At 46.7% G+C, this 24042-nt stretch overlaps 1 protein-coding gene and 1 long non-coding RNA gene across 2 annotated transcripts; one reads left to right on the top strand and one right to left on the bottom strand.

Annotated features, from left to right (window-relative positions):
• Positions 1–796: 796 nt before the first annotated feature.
• Positions 797–9801, bottom strand: RPS7 (ribosomal protein S7). Its single transcript, XM_068104588.2, has 7 exons — positions 9782–9801; positions 9455–9544; positions 9267–9338; positions 9024–9167; positions 8855–8919; positions 3158–3308; positions 797–907 (listed from the first exon to the last, which is right to left on the bottom strand). Exons 2-7 carry the CDS (start codon positions 9530–9532, stop codon positions 833–835), a joined length of 585 nt encoding a protein of 194 aa, XP_067960689.1. The 5' UTR covers positions 9533–9544; positions 9782–9801; the 3' UTR covers positions 797–832.
• A 222-nt stretch (positions 9802–10023) lies between these two features.
• On the top strand, positions 10024–12772 carry LOC144891166 (uncharacterized). The gene is made up of 3 exons (XR_013622758.1): positions 10024–10072; positions 10166–10263; positions 10765–12772. It is a non-coding gene; the product is annotated as an uncharacterized LOC144891166 (long non-coding RNA).
• The last annotated feature ends 11270 nt before the right edge of the window (positions 12773–24042 follow it).

Below are 24042 nucleotides of genomic sequence, written 5' to 3'. Positions count from 1 at the left end.
AAGTCCAGCCTTTATGTGATTTAGAAGTGAAAATGATGGAAAAATATATATATATGTGTTGGCATAAGTGCGTGAAAATCCAAGATGGCTGCCATAAGAACCCTTTTGATCATATGTAGGTGTATAAATGTGTGTTTATTGGATTAAGTATCCGCAAATATGTACATTTGGACACCAAAATTAACACTCTAGGTCATTTAGAAGCCAAGATAATGACAATTTCGGTTTTCAACAAACGCCATTTTGATAATTCAAAATGGCCGCTATAAAGAACTTGAAAAAAATGGACATATTTTTTCTACAACTTCTATCATCCCTAAAGACAACCCAACCAGTGTCCACAAATTAACATTTGAATTCAACGGGAAAACATTGGCCCCCCCACTAAAATACCGACTTCTTTCCTTGAAGTCCTAGCAGTGTCCATGTGTTTGTTACCTCTCCTACCCATTCCCATGCCTCCTCCCCCCAAGCCCTCTCCCTCCCACAGATCTCCCTGCTCTCAAATGTTGTACTTGTATGCTTCCCTCTCTCTCCCCATCGTCTCCCGCTCCCTTTATTTATTTTTTTTGTGTCCGATTTTTTTTTTTGGGATTAATGTTAGCTCTTACACGAGCTTGTATAAAATAATAAAAATAAAAATGCTTCCAGGCCCTACTCTTGTCGTAGCTGATGAAATGCTCACACGGGAGTTCCAATACTGTACTTTGTACTTATTATATCACGACGTATTCGGAGGACCTGGGAAAAAATTGCATGTACGGTATTTACGAACAAAAAACACCAGCAAACACCATTTCAGAAAACAGCAGATCAAGCTTTATTTTTCAACTTAAAGCATTTCAGGAAACTCAAATGTAACATCTTTGCCAGTGAGCTTTTTGTACACAGCAGAGAATGTGTCCACCTGCAAAACAAGATACACAGTGGGGAAATGGTTAGCCATTGCAAGAGAGAAAGTACAGGCAAGGCAGTTGCCTTACCTTAGATATACAACCGAGATAAACATTTGATAAAGATGAATCCCCATAAAGAATAAAAGAGAAAGAAAAAGAGGAAGAGGAAGATGAGAGAAGAGAATAACAAGTGAACGGAAAAATATGTTTTAGGGCTACACACTTTTCTTTTTTTTTAGTTTTAAACCTATTTTATTTTTTAAATTGATATTGATAGATGAAAATGTACCAGAAAAGAGGGCCATGGGCCAAATTTCAGCTCTTAAAGATATGGAACCTAGAAAACGAACAGCTCAAAGATTTGAAATGTGACAAACAAAGTTCAGATGAAGTTAAATAAAAGTGTGTAAAAAGGAACGGGATGACAAGAGAGGACAAAAGGGAGGGGAGGGGATGAAAGAGCTCGTGAGGAACACGCAGCATGATGCCGAAATAGATTTTGTTTTCCCATTTCGGAAGATGAGGCACAATCTGTCAAATTTGGTGGAATACCACAAGAGCGACAAACAATTTTCTGACGACCAATTTTTGGCATAAATAAACTTTCGGACTCGCACGAAAGAGCAACATCGACCCAGTAAGTCACCAAGTCAGGTATTATGCATGTCACTTACATAATACATGGTGTTATTGGTACTGTATATCCTAATACCATAGCTGGTCTACTTTCTTGGAGTTAATTCCATCAAAATGGCAATAATTAGCCAATAGCACGCAAAGTTTTGGCAAAGTTAAGCTATACTCTGCCCTGCCAAGTATGAATTCAAGTTTACGTTGACGAATACTTTGTATTGCAAGTTTGCCAGAAAACCAATTCGGATGAGGCACATCAATTACTCGTGGATTATGCTTGCATTCTGGAAGCAGATTAATCAATCAAATGCTGAAGCTCCACCCCTCCACCGGCTGATGGAGTGACGTTCCTCTGGTGCAGTCCCAAACGCCGCCCCTATTCTGGCCAAGGAAGCGAGGAGGCTCCACCGCCGACTTTCATTTACGGACAGTTTTGATTTTATTTGTTTCCCCTGGAACTGTGACCACATTACATCAGTATGCCAAATTTCCACTTTTAGCTCATTAGCTGCTTTATATTGCACTCACACATGCATACACTCTCACCTTCCCCTGTCACTCCAATTCAAGTAAGAATCCTTAATATAATTCACGGACCGGTGTGTGTTTGTGTGTGTTGTGTCTGTTGCACTGTTCCTACGACAGTTCTGGGCTGATTACATCCAGACTTGCTACATAGGATCAGCATGACCCCAATTAGTGCATAGGGGTGTATTTGTCTTTACTGGTTGTCTTGAGTGTGCAGGGGGGGAGGACATAAGTTATCTCTGTAAATGTGCATCATGCAGCACTGCTCCAGGTGAGAGAGGGTATTCTAAGTCCCCATCCTTTACTGTACAGTATTCCTGTCCCCACATTTTTCCAGTGCAGTGAATACGACCTTTTTTTAAATTGTTTTGTTAATACAAGTTCTCTCCGGTCTGTTGACAAAGTGAGAGCAAGCGATTCAGCCATCAAGGTGTACTGCAAGCACGAATTGCTTTCGCTGTTTTTTCAGTGTTCCAACAACATATCGTTTTCCCTCGTCTTTCCCCAAAAGTTAATAACCCAAGGCTGTTCCATATTTGAGTGTATTATTGTACTCGTTGTGTCAGCGAGTCTCCTTTGGCATGTTGTTTTTTTTAACCTGTTATATTTTATTTACCTCTGCCACCTAAAGTGTTAGGTTTTCACCAGTGTCCGTCTGTACGGAGGATATCTCAAAAAATTATGGACAGATTCGGGCGAAACTTGGTGGACAGGTTTTGTGTGTGAGAAGGAATAATTAATTTGATTTTAGTGAATATCTGGATCTGGATACAAGAGGTTTTTCAGTCATTGTTTGTCATTGAGAGACAGGGCCAAAAACAATATGTAGGATGATATCTCAAAACGTTGTGGACAGATTATGATAAAACTTGGTAGATGAGTTAGTAAGGTGACAAGGACAAGCCGATTAGATTATGGTTCAGGTCCGAATCCAGATCCGGCTGATCGGTGGGATATAAAACAAACCATTCAGCCTGGGGGAGGTATGCGCTCTACTGAGTGTCGTTCTCGTTAAATTCTGTATAATGTTAATAAAACTTTAACTTAATAGATATTCAAAAGTGGCTTATTTCATGTCACATTCAACTCATTTCACTGACCTTGTGCTCCACGTTGTTCTGCTGTGCCTTGTCCAAATGAACCTTGATCAGTCGAGTGGCGTCCAATTTAATACGGGTGCGCTTTCCAACAATCTCACTGGGAAACACCAAGTCTTCAAGGATGCAGTCATGCACGTTCGTGAGTGTACGACTGCGGGCACACGGGACACCGAGAGAATGGTGAGCTGATACACATGACTATTCAAAACGGAAATAAATGAAGGTCAAGTTCAGCCATCTTCATGACGGACTTTTATTATTAATCTTATTTTGGACAGGCTCTAAGGCTCAAGGAGAAGCTGACACAAATCACTCACGCACACACACACACACACACGTCATGATGATGTACACGCACAAAGGCACGCATGCACACACACACGAAAATGAAGAAGAGCCTTCGTAGGGGTGGGGCATATTGGATACCAATCCTCTTGGTAAGCAGTGACGTAACGCGGGCGTTTGGACCCGGAAACAGAATTATGACGCAGCGCGTTACGTCACAGCTTACCAAGAGGATAACAAGACGAAGTCTAACAGCGGCGAAGCCGGGCTTGTAAAATATTATAAACCATAAACATATTATTAGCTTTTTAAATAGTCGCTAATGCCGTTTATAACATTAAACAAAGAAATGTGGAGGAATCCTGACATCTGTGAGGTAAGTTTTACTTTCAGAACTGAGCGAAGATCTACTGTGATCAATATACCCCACAAGGGTTGGGTAATAACACGATACTTCTGCCGGGCCTGTAAGTACTGTGTCGTTGGAAGACCAGCAACGCCGATGTGTTCGATATTTGATAATCATTTTAACAATTGGTTTGTTTGTTTTTCACACTGAATGAAAAACGAAAAGGTAGAGCATGGCAATTGTGATATCCTCTTGATAAGCCGTGACGTGACGCGCCGCGTCATAATTGTTTCCAGGTCCAAACGACGGTGTGACGTCATACTTAGAGGATTTAGGGGTGAGCGCTCGGTCAGAGAGGGGATCAGTATCTTGTCTGCTGAGTGAGTTATGCAGAGATGAGCGCTGGATCTTAATGGTAAGAAGTGACTGGGATTCATGACTAATGTTTAAAATGCTTGACTTTGCTTGACGCACACACACACAAAGATTGCGGAAAGCAACGTCACTTCAAAGGGCAACGCTGTGGGCACCAGTGACGTAATCTTAATGACGTCGCTTTTCTCTCTGCACCCCCCCCCCCCCCCCCCCTCCAGAATTCCCATGTTTTAAACGTCTCCCAGTGTCTACCCAGGATTAGAATAGGTACACCGTATCCCTGCGTGTTGTAAGAGGCGACTAAGAGGGTTGGCGTCAGGAAGGGCATCCGGCCATAAAAACATTGCCTCAAAAAGAGAACCATGACAATTACAACTACATGTGGGCAGGGTACAGCCCGAAGTGGAGATCGGTTTCTGGGGTTTGGGACATGGAATGTCGGGACAATGACAGGGAGATCAGGAGAAGTGGTGGAAGTATTGGTCAGAAGAAGAGTGGACATATGTTGTGTGCAAGAGACGAGATGGAAGGGAAGTGGTGTGAGAATGGTGAAGGGTAGGCAGGGACAGAAATACAAGTTTGTGTGGCAAGGGTGCCCGGAGGGCGTGAACGGTGTTGGTGTCCTGTTTTCTGAGGAGTTTGTAGACAGTGTGGTGAGTGTGACTAGAGTGAGTGATAGGTTGATGATGGTGAAAATGATGATTGGAAAGCTCTTGGTGAACGTCATCTCGGGATATGCTCCGCAGGTTGGTCGGAGCGATGAAGAGAAGGACAAGTTCTGGTGTGCGATAGAGAAGCTGATGGAAAACGTGAAAGATGAGGAAGTTGTTGTGATAGGAGGAGACCTAAATGGACATGTGGGAAGGAGTATGGATGGTTTTGACGGAGTTCATGGGGGTTACGGATATGGTGTGATAAATGGAGAAGGTGAAAGGATTTTGGAGTTTGCTGATGGAGCTGATTTGTTGATTTGTAATACTCAGTTCCAGAAAGAGGATAATAAGCTTGTTACATACACGTCAGGTGGGTCGACGACAACCGTCGACTACCTGATGGTGCGTAGGCGAGATAGGGGGCACCTCCGGGACACAACGGTGATCCCGGGGGAGGAGGCTGTTTCACAGCACCACTTGGTTGTCTGCGACGTAAGGGTGAAAGGTGCGAGGAGAGCTCGGCGGGTGAAGTACCAACCGAGAATGAAGGTGTGGAGGTTGAAAGAGGTGACAGTAAGGGAGGCATTAAAAGAGAGGCTGAGTAGGGTCGAGGATGATGGGGTTGAGCTTGAAAGTGGTTGGATGTCAATGAAAGCTAGTCTGTTGGGAGCCGTTGGTGAGGTATGTGGATGGACAAAAGGACCACCGAGGCACTCGGAAACATGGTGGTGGGATGATGAAGTTGGAAAGAGGATTGACGAGAAGAGGAAGAAGTTCAAGGAGTGGCAGAAGGCGAAGGGTACGGGAGCAGAAACAGCAGAGCACGAAAGTTATAAGGCAGCCAGGAAGGCTGCAAAGAAAGAGGTAGCAAAGGCGCAGGAGGCATGTAGGAAAATGTTCGGAGAACGCTTGGATTCGGAAGAGGGTCAGAAAGCAGTATTCAGGATTGCAAAGCAGATAGCGAAAGAGAGGTGTGATGTGATGGGGGTGAGTTGCTTGAAGGATGAAGTGGGACAAATCGTTGTCGACCCAGATGGAATTAAAGGAAGATGGAAAAGATATATGGAAATGCTGTTGAATACAGAGAATGAATGGGATGGCAACATAGAGAGTAACCCAGTTTTAGGACCGGCAGAGAAGATAACTGAGAAGGAAGTTGAGGAAGCGATAAAAGCAATGAAGGGGAGAAAAGCGGGAGGGCCGACGGGAGTTGTGGGAGATATGTTGAAGGCAGCAGGAAGTTGGGGTGTGAAGAGAATGACAGAGATCTGTAATCTGGTGGTGAAAGAAGGCCGCATTCCAGTGGATTGGGAACCGAGTACCCTCGTCCCTCTATACAAGGGAAAAGGTGACCCTCTGGAGTGTGGCTCGTACCGAGCGATAAAGTTATTGGAGCATGGAATGAAGGTATTGGAAAGGGTGTTGGAGATGAGGATAAGGAAGAAAGTGAAGATCGACGAAATGCAGTTTGGATTCATGCCAGGAAGAGGAACGACAGACACGCTTTTCATTGTGAGGCAGTTGCAGGAGAAGTACATGGAGAAGAGGAAGAAGTTGTTTCTTGGGTTTGTTGATCTGGAGAAAGCATTCGATCGGGTTCCACGCAAAGTATTGACATGGGCATTGAGGAAGTTAGGAGTGGAGGAATGGTTGATCAGAGTAGTGATGGCAATGTACAAAAGAGCACGCACAGCTGCAAGGACGAAGGACGGGAACAGTGGTGAGTTTGAGGTGAAGGTGGGACTGCATCAGGGGTCGGTACTAAGTCCACTACTATTTGTAGCTGTGATGGAGGTGCTGGCTCAGAACGTAAAGGAGGGTTTACCGTGGGAGTTGTTGTATGCAGATGATCTGGTGTTGATTGCGGAAAGTATGGATGGACTGAAAGAAAAGATGAACACGTGGAAGGAATGTATTGAGACAAAAGGTCTGAAGGTGAATATCGGAAAGACGAAGGTGATGGCAAGTGGTAAAGCATGTGGTAAAGCATGTGGTGAGGTGGAAACAACTGGGAAGTGGCCCTGTGCTGTGTGTAGGAAGGGTGTCGGAGTGAACTCCATTCAGTGTACAATGTGCGCTGAGTGGGTTCATCAAAAATGTCGTGGTCTGAGGGGGTCATTAACCAGTGTGGCAGCTACATTCAAATGTAAGGTGTGCACAGAGGGAGCTGCAGATGGAGGAAATGTTGAGTTGGATCTTGGAGACGGCGTGAAGCTGGAAGGTGTGAAAACATTTTGCTACCTCGGAGACATGCTGAATGGAGAAGGTGGATCAGACTCGGCAACGGTTGCTCGAGTGAGATGTGCATGGAAGAAGTTTCGGGAATTGAGTGGCGTGCTGATGATGAGGGGAGTGTCGTTGAAGCTGAAGGGAAAGGTGTATGCTGCATGTGTGAGAAGTGTTATGATTTATGTGAGCGAGACATGGGTAATGAACGTAGAGCAGCAACGAAGGTTGGAAAGGGTGGAAATGTGAATGGTTCGACGGATGTGCGGAGTATCGTTGAGAGAATGAATGAATGAATGATCGTTTTAAGGCCATTTTCCCCACTAGAGCGGGGGTTAGCCTTGCGGGCCCCATGACAATCATGGTTCCCTGTTTGAGGCAATGTTTTTATGGCCGGATGCCCTTCCTGACGCCAACCCTTAGTCGCCTCTTACGATGCACAGGGATACGGTGTACCTATTCTAAATCGGGGTACACACCGGAGTCATTCATCCCAGCAAGCTGGTACTCAATTTGCCGACCTCGGAAGGATGACAGGCTGAGTCAACCCCCCTGGTGTTAATTTAGCGATCGACCGGGATTCGAACTCAGGATCCTAGGATCCCAAGCCAGCACCCTAACCGCTAAGCCAACACCAGGCTAGAGGAAGACAAATGATGAATTGCGAAAGATGATGGGAATAGAGCCTGTGATTGATGCTGTGAAGAGGAACAGGTTGAGATGGTTTGGTCATGTGTTGAGGAAGGATGAAAGTGACTGGTTGAGAAGAGTGATGGAAATGAATGTGGAAGGAAGTAGAAGACGGGGAAGACCAAGAAAGACTTGGCTAAAGATGGTGGAAGAAGAAATGCGGGCAAGGGGGTTAACAAGGAGAGATGCAGAAAATAGGGCAAAATGGAGAAGATCGTCATGGGGACCGCAGGGCTAACCCCCCCGCTCTTCCAGGGAAAATGGCCTTTAAAATGCCTGTTGTTGTAGTGTTCAAGTATATAATTAAATTGAAATCGAATAAAGACCATTGATGCAGCATCTTATACACCACCCTACTTAACTCGTTACATTAGTTCTTTTTGTACCTATTGTTTGTGTCCTTTATGACATCCTTAAAAACAAGAAGTTTTCTGTTTGGAATTATTTTCAATTTCGTTTGACTTTCAATGACAGGCAGAGTAAAAAAAAAACATCTCCCTCCTCTCTGCGCATGTGCAATCAGGATGAATTCAGAGCCAATAAGAAGATCGGTGAGGTGGATTACAAGAACAATGGGATGAAATAAAGAACATACAACGTTATAAAAAGTTAACCATCTCGAAAAACCAAAACGGACGCTGGACTCGCTCTTGCCGGGGGCCGATATCCGTCACGGCAGAAAATGCCGTGGCTTTATTTCACATGTAGAAACACACGCACACACACCTGTTAGGCGAGACAAACACAGCTACTGAGCTTGGAGGAAGTGCTGTCACTTCCCGTGATACTCTGGTTGCCATGGACGCCACAAAAATGGCGCAACCTTCCTCAGCACACTCAGCGGAGCATTTCCTAAGGAGGAATTTCCTCCTCCCCATGGACGCCAACCCATGGGGATTGTCCGTGCTCTTTTCCTTTTGAATGTTTAACACGATTTCAAGCAAGGAAGCAGCACGCACCATATGTGAAGTATTTGGTCGGACTACGCCAGGGTTTGAACCGCCGACCTCCCAGACCAGGAGCAGATTTTTCCCAGTTTAATAAACCAATCATCATAATAGTTTTTGGACAGAGCAACTGAAAGAAGATGTGCATACATAGTAGTAGTACAATACGTACCTCATGGGACGTTTCTGTCTGTTTTGTTGTCTGCTTTTCCGTGTAGGTTTGGGCAAAATTCTCCTCTAAGAGATAAAGAAATAAAAAGTTACACAAGTCTTAACAAAGCAGGTGCACAGCAAGCACAGCACACCTTTCACTCCACCCAACCTGACGGAACCCAAGGCACCTGTGCAATGAAAACCACGTGCTTCCCACTGAACTTCTTCTCAAGTTCACGAACCAGGCGGACCTGGATCTTCTGAAAGGCCTTCAGTTGCGGCACAGGTACGAAGATGAGGATGGCTTTCCTGCCTCCACCGACATCGATCTCCTGCACGAGTAAAGCACGCTCAAATCAATCACGACCTCACGTCTTATCGATTAGTCGATACCTGCCGAATAGGAGATTGCACAGGTGTGCGAAACCCACCTTCGACGCCGTTATGTGGAGTTCACGGAGTGACGTCTTCAGGTCAGAGTTCGTCTCGAGCTCCTGTAAGGCCTGGAAAACCGCACAGCTCATATAATAGACAATGCGGAGCCGCTTCGTTTCATACACTCAATCTTCAGATGGTTTACCTGTATTCACGAAGGAAGTGGACGAACACGGTAACATACCTGCGCGATTCCCAACTCGAATTCATCGGGCTGCTCTCCTCTGATCTTCACGATCTTCGAGGTGGTGATGGTCGACATGGTTACGCCAACCTAGTTGTAAAAGCACGTTTAGCATTAGCAACATGTCTGCCCAAGGCCCACCACCAAGCAGCAAGTACCCCTCCGACCAATTCACGCGGCCATCCACGCACGAATACACGATAATCCGAAGTATCACGCGGGTGTACATTAACACGAGTGAAACAGGGACGCCAAATGGTCAAAATAAGGACTTAAGTATCAAAAACGATTGCGTGAACCAATCCACCACCCCACATCCATAATTACCAGGAAGCGAAAAGACAGAACTCTCGCGATATTTGACTAAGTGCCCGAGTGAGTCGTTTGTTAAAAATTTATAATTTCCATATTTTATCATATATCAAGTTTACATATGGATTCAAACTTAAATTTAAAACTTTACAATCAACCAGTTATGAAACTTTACAATCCACCAGTTATAAATATCTAAAAGTGGAGGAAGCCAGCATAGCTTAACGGAACTATGATTATACATCCCTAATTATAGTACAGCACTGGAGGTTAGATACGGTGGAAGGTTCGGCAAAGGGAGGTTCGGTGTGTGTATTGTATGTATTACACGTATAGGAAATATTGTATTGTTGTATTACATATTGTATACAATATGTATTGTCTATTGCATGTGGAAAGCGATTTGAAGATCAATGTCGTGACAGAAAAAGAGGAGGAAGGAAAGCACAAGAAGAAGAAGAAGAAGAAGCTCCAGAAGGCAGAAGAGAATGGTGAAGGTGGATCCGAGTTGCTTACCCCTATAACTGTTTTATACATATATATATTTTTGCCATTAACAGCAGGCAGGTAAACAGTGGGACACTTATACCAGATCCATCTTAGACTTAGTAGACCATAATTATGCTAATTTTCTTTGATGTTTATATAATTGTCAGAATCTCAAACGAAAGGGTTACCGTAAATCTAGTTCAAATGAAGGAGGGAGTAAATATAATTACATCATGTTTAATAATATTGAGCAACTGCTTTTTGGTGCCTCTGTGGGAAATAAAATGACGTCATTTTTAATGTTACCGGTACGCAATATAGCATTTTGGCGCCAGGCGATGGCGCCAGAGCACAATGCTTCGCACTCTTTTGTTCTTGGGGGAAATGGAGAAACAAAACGTGAACCGACGGCTGCATCACACCTTTGGTCCTTTGTACTGTAATAGTGAAGACTGGCAAAATGCAAACGTTACACGCATGATTGTGATCTTCTTCTTCTTTTGCAACAGATGGACACCGTGGGATCCAGTTGGGTGGACAGTGTACACCGTGGGATCTTTAACGTCACCAACTAATGCTGGGAGACTGGACGTCCAGATTAACGTCCATCCGAGGGAAGGCACACACACACACACACACACACACACACACACACTGATGAATCTCCTGCCTGTGAAGCACAAGGACGACAGTTTATAGTAGGGTCGGGATTCGTACCCAGGCTGGACAGCTTAGAGTCTCGGGCTAGGCCATCCTGCCTGTCCATTCATCTTGATAATTTTACCAGATAAAAAAAATGAGTTGGTGATCGTCCTTTTTTCTCAAAAGTTCGGGTAGGGAGGGAGGTTTTTATTTTTATTTTTTATTTTTTTTTCCTACTTTCCATTGAGTTTTGTTGACATGGAAAAATATGAAATAAAGACTCCTTTCTCCTCAAAATGTTCAACTTGTTCTTCTGTGGCAGCTGAGTGAGCGGGAATATAGGTGGCAGGCAAGTACAAAAAGCATCATCACGGGCAGCATTCATGAGGACACTAAAAACAGTTGGTCGACTATCGGGTTCCATCCTGTGATCCGTGGCCGTGTCTGCAGCCAACACAAATTTGAGAAATGAGCCAAGAGTCTTTGTCACATCAGAAACTTTGCAAGCTGGTGAAACTTTCGTCACGTCAGTTTTACTGGGGCCGGCGAATACTTTGACAAAAGTACCGCGTGTATCGTCAGGCAATGGCTCCCTATCCCCATCATACTTGCCGTCTGAGAACTCTGCATAGAAGTCCGAGATTGTAACATCCAACTCGATATTGCACGCAAACCAGTCCTTCACCGTCTTGGAAGAGCCCTCACGGGCTATTGATGCGATCACAATAAGCATTTCAAGCCGATTCTATCACGAATCGATACAGATTTCAGCGGGAAAAATCTCACACAATAGCCGCCATGAATGGCTAACGTAAAATGGGTGAAGTTGCCTGAGGCACTTGCGACGCTCTGCGCAGCATGCACTGCGCAGCACGCACTGCGCATGCGGTGCAGAACGGCGCCAAATTTGACTGTGAAAAGATCGTTTTTGAATGATTTTTTTCAAAAGAAAAAAGAAAAAAAGTTTCGGGTCGGGTGTGTTTCGTAGGGTCGGGCGGGGACGATCACCAACTCATTTTTTTTTTCTGGCCATATGTCTATATGACAGTGATCGAGTCGGTGAGACAGCAAACCTGAAATTATTTCAAATAATGAGATCGAGTCTCATAGAGGAACCACACATAGACTTCTAAGTCTGAGGTTTGTAGACCATTGATACCCTAGCGAAGAGGGACTCAAATTTATGGACACTACTAGATTACAAGACCCATCGCTTCGCTGATAGGAATGCCAACCTTATAGAGATAGATTTACGTATGCACGTAAGAGGATTTTTTTTTGGTCATGTGTATCCTCCCCACCGTGAAGCACCACGTCGCATCAGTCCGCCACCCCTCACGTATGGAGAATACAGTGCAGAGGGGAAGAAGGAAATTCTGCCATATTTGCTGACGTAATAAATAGATGGTGTAGTGTTTTGACCGACAGGTTTTAAGAGAAAAAAAACAAAAAAACTTTTCACCCTTTAAAAATTGTGTGATTCAATTATTGAAATATCATTTGCTTTTTTGATCGTATCCTTTTCTCACCTGTGTTGCAAGTAGAGCGACCTGCTTTGTGATTCTTTAAAAGGCGGGTGTGTAATCAGAAATACTGTTTGATAGGGCGATATATTACTGTTATATGAATGAAATGGAAATGTTGAAAAAATATTGGATATAGCAAGTGTTTTCTGAATGTAATCAATCTGAGAAATAATTGGATTGAATGAGACTCACCATTATTATAATTGAAGAAGAAGAAGATGGAGGCGGAGGAGTTTTTGTATAAATGTAAATTGAAACTGGCCCATTTATCTTCACCTTACGCAACCATATCATACTGTTGGCACATTGCCTAGCATCTGATTAATAAAAAGATGGTGATCAGAATTGATGGAGAGCATACGTACGGCATATAAATCCCCTATTTGTTGACGGACAAACGCACGCATGCAGCCACTCCAAGACAGAGCTCCTTTTATATTATTTAGGGCATTTAGGCCACTGACACACAGTGGCTTTTTACTTTTGGGAGATACCTTGGGATCTTCAACGTCCACAATTTAAATGCAGATGGGACAGCCTGCTTTGCGACCCGATCTGAATGGCGGTGTGCTCCAAGATGCAGCACCCACTCGAGGCCTTGCACTGAGTGCCAGTTTTTAGTCTGAGTCGACTTTACAAAACAAATCCTTTGTTGGACTTTCATTGAAGACGAGACCCTGTGAGCGGCTTGCTTTAGAGGCCAATTTTGAAATGTGGTTTGCCCAAGAAATGTCATGGCCGATAGTGAGACCCAGGACAGGTCCTAAAATCCTAGAAAACAAATCCTAGAATCCACCTTAAAGGCTTTTGCACACGAGCAAATGAAGTGTCCAGCAATCCCTCAGCTGGTTACCCATCGAAGCTCCAGTAATAACTCATGATGGACTCCCATCCAAATATGAACCAAGTTGACTCTGCTTCGTTTCTGAGATCCGATGCGATTGGGCGCATTCAAGCCATGGGGACGTGGGCTATAAACTTTATTGGAGTTTTGTTTCGATGTAGCATGCAGGTGTTCAGCCCACGTGTAATATTGTGGATCATTTTCGAGTGAATGGCATGAAAATGGTGACAATGCAAGTAGGTTTATGAAAACCCACCATTTTCTTTCCCTTTCCTCACCACCGTTCAAACTGCCTCCTTGAATAATCTTTTGTGGGATCTTCAGTACCAGTATCAGAGGAGTTTGGAGTACAACATGGGATATTTCATAGTGTAGAATACTTGGTTGATCTCCACCTTTTGTTTGGTGAAATATTGTTACAGACGTGGCTTGGATGTTATTTACCGAGCGGTTTTATGGTATGACCACGTCTGCACAAGTTACCCGATTGTGCCCGAACGTTGACTAATCGCGCTATGCTAGACCAATGAAGGAAAAAGAAGACACACGGCTGGAATTAATACGACACGACACCAGGGATACGGTTCTCAAAGGTTGTTATTACAATAATGCGGAAGGTTTAGATTACAGGGACAAGAGGGAAACATAGGAAGGTGGGCACTTAAACACACTTATATTAACCCCAACAGACGACAGATAAACGGGACAAGGCTCACTCACACGGGGTTTGATGGAAAGGACAGGCGGGTAGCGATGGCTCCAGGTGCACCTGGGCTCAAAGGTCAGAATCGACTCGGTCCGGTCCAGAGATGCGGGGAGGTCGCAGCGCTCGGATGGCGTCTTGTCTGCTCAAGCTGGGGGCGCATCTGACTCGGCGCTCGCAGGTGGCTTTCCTTCTCCAAGCTGGGTGCGCATCTCCCGTCACATCCGGCGCGTGGCCGCGTATATCCGGCGGGGAGTGACACGCCCTCGGCTCGTTAGCTCCGCCTCGTGGAATCGGCACGTTGCTTCTCATTGGGTGCGTGCGGGGGGGTTTACCAGGCTCCGCCCTTGACGAGGAGCTGACAAGGAGCCCCTTCGTGGTAACCCCGTGGAGCGCATGGTCTGGAGCTAATCGAGCCGGTGTGAGGACGCATCCTCCCCCGCTCCGCCGCCATCTCCTCTGTTGTTGTTGTAATTGTTGGGGAAGAAGATGGAAGGAGGTATGGGAAAGGTCCTAAACTCACTACTGATGCCATATAATCACATTCTGGTGCAACGAAGAGTCATAATTAATGGAGACGAGGCCTTAACTGACATAGAATAAGAAGAACTAGGAAAATGTCCGAAAGTTGTCTACGTGTGGTGCGGTGGACCTGGGCACGACATTTAATGGGGGAATAAGGGGAAGGTCGGCTCTACTGATTGTTATTTACATGCAATGGGACTAGGGAATGGGGGATCGGGGAAAGTTGGGGAGTATTGGAGAAAATAGGGGAATATTTACAAGCGGATATGGAGGCCAAATTCCATATTCGCAACATTGCACCCTTCTCTACCCTCGGGGCGTCCCGACCCGATAAATTTTTACCTACTTTAGTGTGGCACGCAATGTAGTTCCCTCTACTATTAACTCTACCCTGAGTGCGACAGTTTTACAGATATTCACAAATGAGTAAATATGTCCCCCTGCGACGTTGCACCCTTCTCCTCACAGAAACACACCCACAGGATAACCGAATCCGGAAAGAATTCGCAAACTAAACATACAGCCGGTAGGGAGCATTATTTACACGACTACGCTGCTATTTACACTACGATCCAGGACCTGTTTTTGGAGGAACACATGCAGATGTTATGCATAGAGAGAGAGCGCGCTTGCCAACATCGATACACCAACCCACGAGTGCTCTGTGGCCGACGGCCTTTAATAACGTGCAGAGCACCCTTTCCCAGCATCAAAAGCACCACCCCACCACCAATCGGTGCAGTCACCATTGTTCAATGATTAAAAATAAATGCGACAACCCCTAACCCTGCAGGTGTCTCTTGCTCTTCGTGTGGCCTTCAGTGGTGTTAATTAACAGTGGTTCACCTTTATGGCATAGGTGCCACGTTGACCCATAGGTCCATCCCCGGGTGGTGCTTGGCCGCAAACGAACTGCGGTCCATTGTGGGTGGCCACAAACATTGCGGTCCATATGGTGTATCGATCCCGGCAGCAAACAGCGAAAGTGCAGGCCCACAACTGCGCAGCCAGCACCTCTCTCTCCTCTCTCTCTACCCCAAAGCCAGATCCTCGGAGGTGGGAGACAAAAGAAGAAAGAAGTGAGTAAGGTGGTAAGGGCGCAAAAGTGCACGCAATGTAAGGTGATGCACACTGGGGGCACATGGGAACCAGGTGAGACAGGTACGTTCCTATCGTACGCCCCCCCCCCCCCACCAGGTAACCTACATGGCCCCTCCCTTACCCCTTACTGTATCCACAAAACACAACACTACCCATAAACATCTACTTTACAAATCAACAAACATCCCTACTGTCTTCCCCGTTCCTCCCATAAACCAAATTCGTCTTCTCTCCCTCCTAACCAATCAAATTTGCCATTTTCAACTCTCATCAAAATTTGCCATCTCCAACTCAACATCATAATTTGCCATTACCAATTCATCATCAGTCCCTCCTAGGGAGGGAGAGATGGAATCACCCCAATGTCTCATCCACGTCGTGATGCGTCTCACAAATCCTCACAGCAATTCTCATTTCCTGCACAAAACAAAGAAAACACAGGTGTGGAGTCATCATCATCACCACAGGTAAGTGGCTGCGTATGGTGCGACAGGTTCATCAATCCTAACTATCTCCTAAATGACTTTAACAACTTTACACTACCCGGGGTCTTTCTCCGGCCAAACCATTGGCCCTCTTACACTATGGGTTCTAAAAACCAATTCCCATTGGCCAACTGTGGTGCTCTTCAATTTGGGGTCTCACTCCCCCGATTCATCTCCCGGTGCCCTCGTACAATTTCTGGGCTGCGACGTGTACCTCTCCCAGTGGGTCTACCCACCTGCACACCTCCACCACTGCAGTTGCCTCCGAGCTTACCTGCTCCTTACCCTAACCTAACTACCAGGGGAAGGCCCTCTGGCTCTCTCCCCACTCCGTGCCCTCTCTGGCACTGGGCTGCCCGATCCACACCCGGGATCCTCAGGCACCCACTCACAACTACCGGCTCCCAGAGCCCACCTGCGGCCTCACCTGGCCGACATCCTCACAGTGGTGGAGTGCCCAACCAACTACACACACTAACAGGCTACACGCCCAGCCATTTCCACAACACTAATGCACCCATTCACAACACCATTCTGCAACCGCACCACAAATGCCAATATCCAACCACAATTTACCTGCACCCTCTACCTAACACTTACACTACCCGCCCCGGGTACTCGTGAAAGGGGTCCACTCTTCCCCCATCCACACCTTCGCACCATGCACACCACTCCGTACCACTTACTCCAACTCTCTCCACACACCTGTACTTGCACACCTGTGCTCTCACACCTGGTGCCACCTGCACCCTTCTCTCCCCAAGCGCATTCGCGCTGATCCACACACTCACTACTCATACACTGCTCCACACACCTGTCCAGTTGCACACCTGTGCAATCACACCTGTTCAATTCTCACACACACGGCATCATCTCAGCTAACTACTCCCTTCTGAAACTTGCGCTTCCCAGTCGTCCCTTTAAACTATTGCGCTCCCACGTCATTATCATCCACACTAATCTACCTGCGTCCCCACTACAGGTATCAGTCACTAACTAACCTTAACGTCACCTAAGGTCATCTTCTCTAGATCCCTACACACAATATCCTAACCCACCCGGGCTAGTTTTCACTGCCATACACCCCATAATCTAGTGCTCCTTTGCCCCCCACATGGGAAGGATGGTGGATTTGCCATCCCACCACATCGGGGGTCTCTCACTACCAATTTTGCACATCAAATTTCAACAAATCAAAAATTTGCCAATCATCTGCCAATCACTGTACCATTACCAATCATCACTCTGCCAATCCTCTGCCAATCATCAAATTTTGCTTTTCTCTAATTTTGGGTCCAAAACACTAACCTCATCACCCAGTCTACTCACTAATACCTCTCGGTGCGCCAATTCCTGTCCAAAGCCAGGCTTCGTAAAGCCAAGCCATGAATGCTGGTTGTTCTGTGCCGGCGGCTGGATGCGTCCGGCACTCGGGGCAGGGACGGAGGCTTACCCGTGCCGAGATCCCACGCATCACCTCGGCGTGGAGCCATCCAATGTCCCGATCTCGACCTGCCAGCACGTCTCACCAAAAAGTGGTCGCCATGACGACCCTTTCTATCGGGCTGCCAGCTCCGCCTAGTGGAGCCTGGACGCGGCCGTTCAAAGCGAGGCCCGGCACGCACCGAGGGCCTGCTTCGGCTAAAAGTCGCTCTAACCTCTAACCCGTTTAATGTCGATGCTTCACCTGCATGCTTACACCCCGAAGCCCGTTCCTTGCTCACACATCCAGCCGTGCTCATGCTCCTCGTACCTTTCCTTACACACCCAGGCACACCCATTCCACTCACAGCCTTGGTCACACACCTGACCACCGAACACTTTGGCACACATTCGTTGGTAGCACACCTCACCAAAACACCTCTTCGCGCCCCCTCCTCGGTCACCTCCTCTGTGACAATCACAGGTGTGCCCTCATTCACACACCCAACCACGTGCCTCACCACCAACTCCAGCGTGCATTCCCACTCACGCTCTACCATTCCAGGTGTGCATCCTTCCATCCCAGGTGTACATCCTCTCTCACCTGTCACAACTAACTCACGCTCCATGTCACTCTCACTACTTTCACCTCCACTCGTGACAACGCACTCACCCTTACTCTTGACAGCACACTCTTTCCCCATGCACCTGTCCGTCACACACCTTTCTCGCGCACACTCTCCCGTTACACCCTCTGTAACACTCACCACAGGTGGACACTCTTCCTTACTTCTGACAGCGCACTCTTTCCTCATGCACCTGTCCGTCACACACCTTTCTCGCGCACACTCTCCCGTTACACCCTCTGTAACACTCACCACAGGTGGACACTCTTCCTTACTTCTGACAGCGCACTCTTTCCTCATGCACCTGTCCGTCACACACCTTTCTCGCGCACACTCTTGCGCACACTCTCCCGTCACACCCTCTGCAACACTCACCACAGGCGTGCATTCTTCCTTGCCTTTGACAGCGCACTCTTTCCCCATGCACCTGTCCGTCACACACCTTTCTCGCGCACACTCCTGCACACACTCTCCCGTCACACCCTCTGTAACACTCACCACACCGCGCTTCCATGTGCTCCCTCGCACACACGCTACGACCGACTCATTCTCGCCAACACCCTCACTCCTTGGCACACACTTTTTCCTCACACACCCCAGAGTCGGACTTTCTCGCACACCTCCTCTTTCGCACACCAGACCTGTCACACACCTCACCAACGGCCTTTCACGAACACCCGGATCCAAACCAATCCCCAAGCTTCTTAAATCCCCTGGCGCATCATACGCACGACCATATTGGTCACCACTTACACCAGGTCCTCTTCCTCTTCGCTTCTCCTCCATCACCTGCGAATCCCTCATCCGGTGAACGAGCACATCACGATCCAAACACAGACTTTGGACCAATTCTTTTACTTCCTCCTTTATCTCTTTCTTATCCTCTCTCCGTCGCTTCTTAATTTCGCTCACCCCTTCTTCCACTTCTTCTAATTTGTGCTTCACCTCTTTTATTCCCCGGTACGTCTCCTCAAGCTCATCCTCTAAGGCTACCTTGACCGTTTCCAGGTGCGTCCTCACCTGCCGGTCCTTCGTCTCCATTACCTCTATCACCTCGTCCAACCTCGTTGTCAGTCCCTCACGTACCATCTGACATTCCCTCTTTGTCGCTATCAAGTCGTTTTTTATGTCGTTTTGTGTCGCTTTTAATCCTCCTAATACCGCAGTGTTCCTTTGAACCTGCTCCTTTACTTCTTTTTGTCCCTCCGTCAGCTGTTCCACCTCCTGCGTCAGGACCTCTATTCCCCCTTGTAACTTTACAGTCCCCTTTCTCACCTCCTTTTCCATGTGCTCCTCACAGTGCCTCACCTCCTCGCGCACTCCTCCGACCTCCTCACTCACTCCTCTTCTGATCTGCTCTCCCATCACTTGCATCTCCTGCCCAGATGCCACCCTCATCTGCTCCATTTCCTCCCTGTGAGCATCCAGTTTGGTTTCTACCCCCATTCTGACCCCCTCTATCTGCTGCTCCATTTGTTTAACTTCCCTTTCCGCTTGGTCCCTCATGTCCCTCAATTTGCCTTCCATACTGTTTTCTAACCCCTCTAACCCATTTTTCACTCCCTCTATTTGATTCTCTTGAGCGGCCATTCTGTTTTCTACCCCCGTTAACCCATGTTTCACTCCCTCTATCTGATTCTCTTGAGCGGCCATTCTGTTTTCTACCCCCGTTAACCCATTCTTTACTTCTTTTATCCCGTTGTCTAACCCCTCAAATTTCTTTTCTAATCCCTCACCGGTACCCCTCATTTGGCCCTCCAATCGCTCACCCTGAGCATCCATCCGGTTCCCCATTACCCCCATTTGGTCCTCCAATCGCTCACCCTGAGCATCCATCCGGTTTCCCAACCGCTCACCCAATCGCTCAATTTGGCTCCCCATACTCATCTGTACAGCTGCCTGTAACTGCGCAATGAGGGCCTGTATGTCAATCGGCTGCATGTTAAAGCCCGGTGATACAGCGGGCTCGGCTACCGCGCGCTCTTGCGAGGCGCCATTTTGCGCGCCCGCTACTTCGTGCGTGACGGCGCTATTTTGCGAACCTGCCGCCCTCACTGCTTCGCTCTCCTCTTGTCCCTCAATTTGGTCCTGGATCGACCCTACCTCACTCTCCTTTACCGGACCCCAGCTGTCTTGACCCGCCATAGCGCGACTTTCAAAATTCGGTTTTTTATTTTATTTTCGTAAAACAAATTCAAATTTCGCCGTTATAATTTCGCGCGGGAAACGCGCTCCGAATCGATTCGGTCGAGCGCCGTACGCGCTCCGGCTCGATTTTCCCTCCCAAAATTTGGGCCTAACTAATTTAGTCCCGGGTTCGAATTCCACTCCTCGACACCAATTGTTACAGACGTGGCTTGGATGTTATTTACCGAGCGGTTTTATGGTATGACCACGTCTGCACAAGTTACCCGATTGTGCCCGAACGTTGACTAATCGCGCTATGCTAGACCAATGAAGGAAAAAGAAGACACACGGCTGGAATTAATACGACACGACACCAGGGATACGGTTCTCAAAGGTTGTTATTACAATAATGCGGAAGGTTTAGATTACAGGGACAAGAGGGAAACATAGGAAGGTGGGCACTTAAACACACTTATATTAACCCCAACAGACGACAGATAAACGGGACAAGGCTCACTCACACGGGGTTTGATGGAAAGGACAGGCGGGTAGCGATGGCTCCAGGTGCACCTGGGCTCAAAGGTCAGAATCGACTCGGTCCGGTCCAGAGATGCGGGGAGGTCGCAGCGCTCGGATGGCGTCTTGTCTGCTCAAGCTGGGGGCGCATCTGACTCGGCGCTCGCAGGTGGCTTTCCTTCTCCAAGCTGGGTGCGCATCTCCCGTCACATCCGGCGCGTGGCCGCGTATATCTGGCGGGGAGTGACACGCCCTCGGCTCGTTAGCTCCGCCTCGTGGAATCGGCACGTTGCTTCTCATTGGGTGCGTGCGGGGGGGTTTACCAGGCTCCGCCCTTGACGAGGAGCTGACAAGGAGCCCCTTCGTGGTAACCCCGTGGAGCGCATGGTCTGGAGCTAATCGAGCCGGTGTGAGGACGCATCCTCCCCCGCTCCGCCGCCATCTCCTCTGTTGTTGTTGTAATTGTTGGGGAAGAAGATGGAAGGAGGTATGGGAAAGGTCCTAAACTCACTACTGATGCCATATAATCACATTCTGGTGCAACGAAGAGTCATAATTAATGGAGACGAGGCCTTAACTGACATAGAATAAGAATAACTAGGAAAATGTCCGAAAGTTGTCTACGTGTGGTGCGGTGGACCTGGGCACGACATTTAATGGGGGAATAAGGGGAAGGTCGGCTCTACTGATTGTTATTTACATGCAATGGGACTAGGGAATGGGGGATCGGGGAAAGTTGGGGAGTATTGGAGAAAATAGGGGAATATTTACAAGCGGATATGGAGGCCAAATTCCATATTCGCAACATTATACTTTCTCATTTATATATTTATTTATATTTTACAGTTATTTGAGGCTCGTGGAGGAGCTTGTACATTATTATTATGTTATCATAATGGGATGGGGCGGGGGAGGTTCAGCATTACAGGGTGTTCATTCTCTTCTTAAATTCACATTATATATGAGATAGCAGTTTTGCCTTGAAAAACTAGGAAACAAAAGTCTGCAGAAGAAGAGGAAGACATTGTATGTGCTGGGTGGGTGGGGGTAAAGGCTGCAACAAGTGTCTCTGCTAGTGCTTCTGGAAGCCATGCTGGATGGGGGTTTTTGGAGAAATCAGATCATGAATGTCACCAGAAGTCAAACACGACTTGACGGAACTACGCATAGACAACTAGGTATCCTCTCCTCATCTATTTCAGGTTGCTATGTTTCCTTCCCTAACCTCCGTCCTCCTGTTTATTCATTCAATTTTTATATCCACTTATTGATCCCACTGCGTCATTGTCAGCACCTTGATTTCTACACTGTCCCACTCTTCCATGAGTTTAGAGTTTTTGCAATTCCCCCAAAATCTCAATTGGTTGTTTTCTTGTGACGTCATCGGAGCACGCGCGCAGGGCACCCTGGGACACCTCGGCCATTTTGATACCCTCTCGAACAACGTCGTCAGCGGATTCACATTAAATAGCTTTTGTTCACGACCAGTCATGCAAATTTGCGGCGTATTTCGTTGTTCAAACAGGCCAGGCGTTAGGCCAGGAGTTAAGTTTTACAAAACGCCCAAACTTCTACTGAATCAGGGTGAGGAAACAAGAAATTTAAGTGAAGAGAGGTGGCGTTTGTGGAAGGCTGCCATCAATCGCAGTGACATCCAAACAGAATCACAGTGGGATCGCACACCTGTCTGCTCCGAGCATTTTGTTAACAGTAAGTAAGAACATGTTTCATTGTATAACCATACAATTACTATAATCTTGGTGGTCTACAAAGTATGCACACATGCATGCACAGCTTAAAACTGCAGTGGTTTTTGAACAAATGGAGGGCACTTAATCAATCAGGTCCATAACATTAACACAAGCAGCTTTAAAAAATACATGTTTGTTTAATATATTAATACCTTGGATCGAATCAAGTGGACGTCATTCAGTTCTTTGTGTAGGATTTGTCGCACCCATCCATCTTGGTACAACCTGTATGCCTCGAGGGATTTATACTTCTTCAACTCATCTTTGGTATAGGCCGATTTGCTGAACAACAGGTAGTTGATCACGTCGATGTGGGTCACCTGAGGCCACTTGCTCACATTCTTCTCAAATTGATCATTTGATAGACCATAAGGGTCACACCCAATGACAGAAATCTTCTCTTTGTAACGAACAAGAACGTCCGGGGGGAGCGTCTCTTGGTAGCCAAGGTTGGCACTCGCACTGCTAGCCATACTCAAGCCTGGATCTACCGTATCCTTACGTACACTCCAAGTCTGTTCTACAGGTAGTTGGTTGCAGGTTGACCCACTGCCCAGGTGTTCACCAGTTCACTGGTCCACGGCAAACTTAAACCGAATGTTCTGTGTTTGTTGGGTAACAATACGTAATATAAACTAGATGGCACCACACTCCACATGAACGTGACAAAACAAACAAAATCCATGAACGTGACCTGCCGAAATCTCGGCTCTCTGCTCACCTTCACTCTTTCATTCCTCTTTTCTCCCGCCTCTGGAACAAACTCCCTCACTCCCTTCAATCCCACTCCTCCCTCCAGGTCTTTAAAACAGCTGTTCACCACCATCTCTTATCTTCCCCCATCCAAAACCTTGATCTTTTCTACCCCCGCTAATTCACCCCAGATCCACCTTGTTTGAAATTCCAACTTCTTTCCTGGAAGTCCTGGCAGTGTCCATATGTTTTATACCTCTCCCACCGCCCCCTTCCCATGCCCCCCCCCCCCAAAGCCCTCGCCCTCTCTCAGATCTCTCGATGTCTCCATGTCTCTCGGTCCCTGCTCTCAAATGTTGTGTTTGTGTCCTTCCCCCTCTCTCCCCATCTTGTCTACCGCTCCCGATGTTATATGTTTTATGTGTCGGTTTGTCTTTCTGTGTGATTAATGTTCGCTCTTTCACGAGCCTCGATCTTGTATACAAAAAAAAAAAAAAAAAAAAAAAAAAAAAAAATTACTTTATAAAACAGACTTTTTGCGATCCGCATTCACCATAAACCAACGCAACAAATCAATATCAGCGCACACGGACAGATTAGCTTGGGTATCAAAATGGCCGCCGCGCAATGCGAGATGGGTAATTTGAAGTGTGTACACAGAAACTGTGACGTCAGTGAAAACAAAGGATAGCCTAGTTAGATAGCCCAGACAAAATTTAGGATGCCTTTCTCTTTGATAAAGAAGCCTGTATTGTGCAGTACAAAAAAATTGCCATTAGTTATAATTTGTGGCAAAATAAACTTGAAATATTTTGTACTCAATTGA

Source organism: Myxine glutinosa, chromosome 3, assembly GCF_964187855.1.
Source record: "Myxine glutinosa chromosome 3, kmMyxGlut1.1, whole genome shotgun sequence".
Lineage (NCBI taxonomy): Eukaryota > Metazoa > Chordata > Myxini > Myxiniformes > Myxinidae > Myxine > Myxine glutinosa.
The sequence above is the reverse complement of the archived record's forward strand: the minus strand, read 5'-3'. Positions and strand labels throughout refer to the sequence as shown.